This window comes from Catharus ustulatus, chromosome 6 (assembly GCF_009819885.2).
Source record: "Catharus ustulatus isolate bCatUst1 chromosome 6, bCatUst1.pri.v2, whole genome shotgun sequence".
In the NCBI taxonomy this organism is placed as follows: Eukaryota; Metazoa; Chordata; class Aves; order Passeriformes; family Turdidae; genus Catharus; species Catharus ustulatus.
This window is the reverse complement of record NC_046226.1, coordinates 22566521-22572946: the sequence shown is the minus strand read 5'-3', so window position 1 is coordinate 22572946 and position 6426 is coordinate 22566521. Positions and strand designations below refer to the sequence as shown.

The following is a 6426-nucleotide window of genomic DNA, read 5'->3' as shown; positions in this document are numbered from 1 at the left end:
CGGCGTTGCAGACTAGCAGCAGGGAGGGAGAGGCGGAAGGGAGAAGGGGGCGCACCTCCCGGAAGTGATGGTTGCCACAGTAACGGGGTCCTGGGAAGACGCGTTGCCGTGGTGGCCTGGGGATGGAGCCGATGGAGCCGCGCCCGGGTCCCTCGGGGCCTGGAGTGGCTGAAGGGCCGCAGCCTGAGCCCGAGGGCGCGGGGGGAGCGCGGTCCGTCTGCCCCTTCCTGACCTGGAGCGCCGAGGAAGTGGCTGAGTGGGTGGCGCAGCTCGGCTTCCCCCAGTACGAGGTGCGGGGCTGCCGGTCCGGGCGGGAAACCCCGGCCCCCGGCGCCGCCTGGACCGGCGACGCTGAACTCAGTGTGTGTGCGAGCGTGTGCGTGTGCGAGCGCCAGGGGGGCTGTAGTGGCAGAGGCGATCCGCCTTTCCCTCCGCTTCCCTGCCCAGGAATGCTTCAGGGCCAACGGCATCACCGGCCGCCGCCTCATCCAGGCGAACTGCTCCAACCTGCCCGCCATGGGCGTCACGGACTTCGGCCACATGCAGGTGCGCACGGCTGTTGCTCCCGGAGCTCCCTGCTCAGCCCCTCGACGCTCAGCGCTGACCCTGCCCGTGCCTGGCGGGCCGGGCTATGGCCGCTGTACCCGGGCAGGGCGCTCATTCAAAAAGTGTGCCTCTAGACAACCGAACTTATACAAAAAGTCATCGTTTTAGAGTGTAGGTCTATTCAGGTCTTTAGCTTGCTGCAGATCTCGGGCTTCTTCTCTGGGGCACCATAAGTGCTTAGCCTTTCTTTAGGTTGCTCTCTGGCCCCATAAAATTGCTTAGCAAGGTGCACGCACCCTCAAAATTTCTTTTAAGTAATTTTCCGCTTACTGATTTGTAGAATTTATGAAAATCTAGTTAGATTTAACCTGCAGCAATTGAGCACTGATCTCAAGCAGCAAAGGGGCCACTCGTTTTTATTTCCTCCTTTTACGCTTTGCTGGACACAAATGGGAGCTCTGTCTCTTCCTCATTTTATGAACATAATTGCTCTTTTTCCTTTCAAACCTACATATTTTCTTTAACAAACACTGATAGTTAAGGCTGAACTTCGGGGCTACAGTCTGGCCTTCCAAAGCTTCCTAGAAATTCAGAAAATCAACAAGATGGCTTAAATTTCATTACTGTCTTTCCCTCCCCTTGTGGAAACCACAGAGGGACTTCATTTACAGAGCCAAATCATCTGTTTTGCATCACAACTTGAAGTTGCTTTCACCAGAAGACACAGGTAGAAGTTCAAACCAAGAAGAAAGAAGAAGCTTTATGCTCCAGTGACTAGAGCATTAACACTGTTTATTTTATTCTACAGTACCAAAATGCAATTTCACCACAGTTCTATCTGGTTGCACAATCTTAACTGTTTGTTTGAAACTAAATATGCCACCAAAAACATTAACTAATGCTATGACTTTGCCTGTTGTTTTGAGCGAAAGGCATCAGTTGAACACTGCGTTTTTCAGACAGCAAACCTTCACGAATATATCCGGTATAAGCAGATAGAGACTACAGTCATTTGTGCTTTCCAAAAGTGGAAGAATTTTATCGGCTTTGTAAGCCTCGCCCTCTTACTGGGATATAGGGATTATGTATGATGTTAGTTCGACTGCTGAGTAATACTAGGCCATGGGTTAGACATATCAGCTGTAACCCATTCTTCCTCTCATAGGAACTGAAATTCCTCCAGATAAGCAATAGAAAGCCAGGACACTGCCACAAGCTGGGAAGTGAGATTGTCTCAGTAATGCTTTCCAAAGCTTGCAAGTAAATTAGGAACATCTCACAGACTTCAGTGGAACCTGGATGTTCTCAAAGGTCATGCCCTATCCTGCAAGTTATTTGTGTTTTAAAGAACTTTATTCTGAGACAATCCAGGTATGCAGAGCTCTGCAGGATGTGGCCCTGTGGGTCTTTCAGGAAGCGTCTACTGAACAGGTGAAAAGTTGAAGGCAGTTGAAACTGATACAGTTACCATAGAAATAAGAGTGATAGCATCAGCTCAGCGAGACCGAAACTGTTTGCAGTTTAGGGGAAATGGCAGTTTGGTAGAGAATTACACAGCTAATTATGTGGAAGCTATGCAGCATGGACAAGTGACATTACTGCTGGTTTTAATACCACTGTACTGGTATTTTAAATATCAAAACCACTTAAGATACAAGTCTGGTGTTCTTTTGTTGTCACAAAAACTAGGCCACTACTTTTCAGAGTAAAGATAAAATTGGGGAAAATTTTGAACAAATCCCGTGAAAGATCAGTAAAACCTTGCAAATTGTATTTTGAAGCTTCAATCAAATTAGACAGTTAAATTCTCAGAAGTTGCTTCAAAAACAATGGCAAGGCTCTGCTCACTCACAGTTCAGGTCCAGCTGGCTTAGACAACCATACACTCATAATTTTCTATATTGACAATATGACTTTTTGCTAATTACTTTTTACACCTTTGTGTAGATTGTCATTCACATTATAATTTAACAAACAGTGATGATTTTACATTAAGCAGAAGAGAATGCAGTTCATTCACCCACTGTTTGTCCTTGAAGTGCAAGGATGAAAGCAGAGCTGTATTTAGGTCACTAAGAGACCAGATGTGATGCCATCCCTGATAGTAAATCTGGAGAGAAGGTGATATGCACTGCTTTTACAGTGCCCCAAAGGGATTATGGATTCAGATCCCCCTTGTGTTGCAACTTCAAGCATGAAACTGTACCAAAATTCAGAATATCACTTCTTTTTCCTGCTGCTCTGACGTGGAATAGATGGTTTTAGCTGTTTCCCTATTGTCTTGGTTTGAGAAATGAGAACTTCTGGTGTTTTGTCTTGTATTTCAGGAAATTTCACGACACGTGCGAGAGCTGCTGGGGATTGAGGAGCCTCTCTTCAGCAGATCCATTGCCCTCCCATACAGAGACAATATGGGTCTCTTCCTAGAGAGAAAGGCACCAACAGGAGAAAAAGCAGATGCCCTCACTTTCTCACAGTTTGTCCAAAAAGCAGGACTGGAACCCTATACTACAGTTCCTTCTTTGCAAGGATCCCAGACCATGGCAGGAGTGGATGCTCTCCCTGCATCACAGGACATGCAGAGGCAGAATTAGAGACTCATGCTGCACTTTTGCCTTTGTAAAAAGCAGCCACGGCCACTGTACCTTTATTGCCTTGTAGATTGTTCAAGGAGGTACAGTTCCACCTTTACACAATTACAAAAAATTGTGCACTGCCCCACCACTGCAGCTCTTAGACATTTTATTACACCAAACCTGTTCCCACATTGTCTCTTTTCTGCAATACTTCACTTGCTTACAGGAACTAAATGAAGTGGAGGTCGTAGATCAGACTGTACCATTGTCTGTCTTTCATTTTTGCTTCACAGTTGATTAAAAAAGACCAAAAAACAATTAGGCAAATATTTTAGGCACAAGTGATTGATAGGAACTTCCCAGATGCTCAAGTGAATAGATTTCTCCCAGGCTTCAGTGTCTGCAGTCTGGGCTTGCTCTGAAACCCAGAAGTAAGATAAATGGCATATACAATAACTGGGGTGCAGGTGTGGTGACAGATGCTGTCAACAATCATAATTAAGCAAGGGGTCTAGGTGCAACACGCATAACTAATCCTTGGCCTCACCACAGAGGCCAGTAAATGATTTCCTGTGAGACAAAACCAGGCAGGCAGTGTTTCATCATGGTAAATAGTACTGAAATACATGATAGATGGTGGCAGAAAGTACAAAAGAACACAAAACTAGATAATTTAGGGAATAAAAATTTCTTTGTTGCAGGTGGATTTGGACAGAGTATCCAGTTACCTCCTTTTTTCTTGAAGGACTTATCATATAGTCTCTGGTGGTGAGGGTGGGATGGATTATCACCAGCAAGGAAGTAGAAGTGCTGATGAAAGCCTGGCTTAACAGAAAGAGCACTCCTGACTAAATCATTAGTATGTTGTCAGGATTCAATGGTTTTCTCAAGACCCTCCAGGGGAATAACAAAATACAACAAAAAAAGACTGGGCCTGATCCTGTTTAGTTTGTTACACCAAAGCTGTAGCCCCTACAAAATAACTGTAATTTGGGTCTGTAATTCAGTTTTGTATGGAAGCTGCAATAGAAACACAGTGAAACTGATGCAGTTCATAGGCCAAAAAGACCATGTAATAAGCAAATTCAGACAAAAAAAAAAAAAAAAGCTCAGGCAACCAGGGATAAGCAAGTTTGCTGAGCAGTGTAGAGAGTGAAACTCATAGAACAAAATGTGTACATAGGGTTATTGGCTAGAATACTTTAAAGAGTCTGACAGTTAACAGTGCTGGTTCTTATACCACTTAGTCCCATGAAGGAACTGGGATGAGATCTCAGCAAAGCATTCCTCATGGACTTCATTATGATTTATGAAGATTTAGAATCATAATCACCATTTTCCTCTGGAATTTCTGAGAAACCGTTGGAAGCAGCTGTGGAGAATGGAGAGTTGTCATTCAGTATCATGCTAGGCTCTACTACAGCTGAATGAGAGATGTCTTGGTGCTGACCAGCCCACATTGCTTTGTAGGACAGTCTCCAGAAGGTGCCTGGTATGGTAGAGCACCAGGCATCAGATGGCACCAGACAGGCTCTCTCTTTTCTAGCAGCTGGCTAAAGAGAGACTTCCTCAGTGGCACAGCTGTCAGATCAAACCTGGGGAAGGTTCTGGGAAGGGAAAACAAGTGGAAACATTTACTGGTAACAATAGTCCAAAGCAGCTTGCTAATAATGTAACGGATAGTGGTTTTCTTCAGTGTCTGACTGCAAGACTCTTTCTTAGGCCTTTGAGAAACCACCAGACTCAGAGACTTGAATACAAAATGTTCCAGGCATCACTCTGTCAAGTGAAGAAAAACTGAGACTAATGGCTCTAAAATAGTCCTGGAAAAGCTGGAATCCTTTCCCTCAAGCAGCATTCCCCTGACTTAACATCCTCAACAGTTCATGAACTGTTCATGATCATTACCCCCAAGAACTGTCTTCTCTAGATATTCCCAAAGGAATTCTTTTTTTTTTTTGCATCCAATGCCCTAGGTTTGATCAGTTGCTTCAGACAACCCTGTTAAGTAGGATCTGGGGACAAAATAACTCTGTCCAGGTCTTCTGTTGCTAATATATCATCTAAGGCAATTTCTAGGGCAGAGATGTGGTCCTAAAGAAAACGTAGAGTTCAGCACCTTCCAACCCAACAAGGCAGCCCACATTTTATGTGAGATGAGGCAAGCTGCAAAGACAAGCAGTACCTCAGCATTCAATTATCTACTTTCTCCTGTTGTGTAATTGAAGAGGAAAAATCTTTGCTGACAAACCTCTTGCACACAAACCTGGGCAGAAAGATTTTTGCTCTGCTCAGATGAGGCAGCCTTCAGGAAAGCTGAGGTCATTGCTTAGTTTCAGTGCCTTCTGGTGAGGCAGATTCTGCCACATGATGCTGTTCAGGCCTGCATAAAAACAACCACCAGCTATTCATGGAATTTTATTTTCCTTGCAAGATCAACGAAATCAAGTTTCAATTACCAGTGTGCACACAGATGTGAAGGAATATTCTCATCTCACACTGCTGTGAGGAATCACACTGACAACCACACCTGTTTGGTTTAAAACCTCAGATCAGGGACCATTTTATGTGAAGGATGCTAAAATTAGTAGTAACAAGTCTAATGTAGCTGTTTTTTATGTCACTCATACTAATTGAGTAAACAGAAGTCCTGGACAGACTGCGTATACAGTCACAGAACCGTTTGGCCATGATGGCAGGGTGAGCAGCATGGGTGCTTCAAGCACACTCAGCAACGCACTAATTACAGGGTGGTTGTTCCAATGTGTCTGGTCTCCTTTTGTAGAAACAATGGGTTCAAGTCCCATCCAGTGGTAAAACCCAGAAACTGCAGATTTGAGTCCTCCAGGAAATCCTGTAGTGACATTATGGTGAAAGGTGCACTGTGAAACTTTTTTAGGCCACATGTAAGTTAGTACGTTAGCAGCTTTTATGGTGGAGTTTGCTCAGATGCCTTGAGTTCTTTAAGGGAGTTTTATGAGTTCAATGCAGTATGTCAATATTTTGTGTCTGTGTTAAGAAGAATGAATTATGTCTTGAGTCTGCCAGCATTAAAAAAAAAATTTACATAGGAACACCCATGATGTAAAGTTTGTTTGCTCAAAAATTGTTTCTGATAAATGTATAAATGTGTGAGAAGTCTTGTACAGGACATATGCAGTTGGAATGATTTTCACTGCACATCCTAGCCAGAACAAAGTAATGCGACTCACAGACATCTCAAATATAGGGTCAGAGTGTTTCATTCCTTCCTTAGTTTGGTGACAGTTCCAGGCTTTGAAATGACATGGTCCATTCTTGAGGG

General features: G+C 44.1%; 1 protein-coding gene across 1 annotated transcript; it reads left to right on the top strand.

The window, feature by feature from the left end:
• Nucleotides 1–65: 65 nt before the first annotated feature.
• Nucleotides 66–5221, top strand: SAMD15 (sterile alpha motif domain containing 15). The gene is made up of 3 exons (XM_033062759.2): nt 66–290; nt 448–546; nt 2874–5221. Exons 1-3 carry the CDS (start codon nt 123–125, stop codon nt 3138–3140), a joined length of 534 nt encoding a protein of 177 aa, XP_032918650.1. The 5' UTR covers nt 66–122; the 3' UTR covers nt 3141–5221.
• Nucleotides 5222–6426: the final 1205 nt, after the last annotated feature.

Bases quoted from the DNA above. Each gene is read 5' to 3' on its own strand.
- SAMD15 (XM_033062759.2), top strand. From the start codon at position 123: ATGGAGCCGATGGAGCCGCGCCCGGGTCCCTCGGGGCCTGGAGTGGCT. The intron at 291-447 runs GTGCGGGGCTGC...TTCCCTGCCCAG, and splicing joins TCGGCTTCCCCCAGTACGAG to GAATGCTTCAGGGCCAACGG. The intron at 547-2,873 runs GTGCGCACGGCT...CTTGTATTTCAG, and splicing joins CGGACTTCGGCCACATGCAG to GAAATTTCACGACACGTGCG.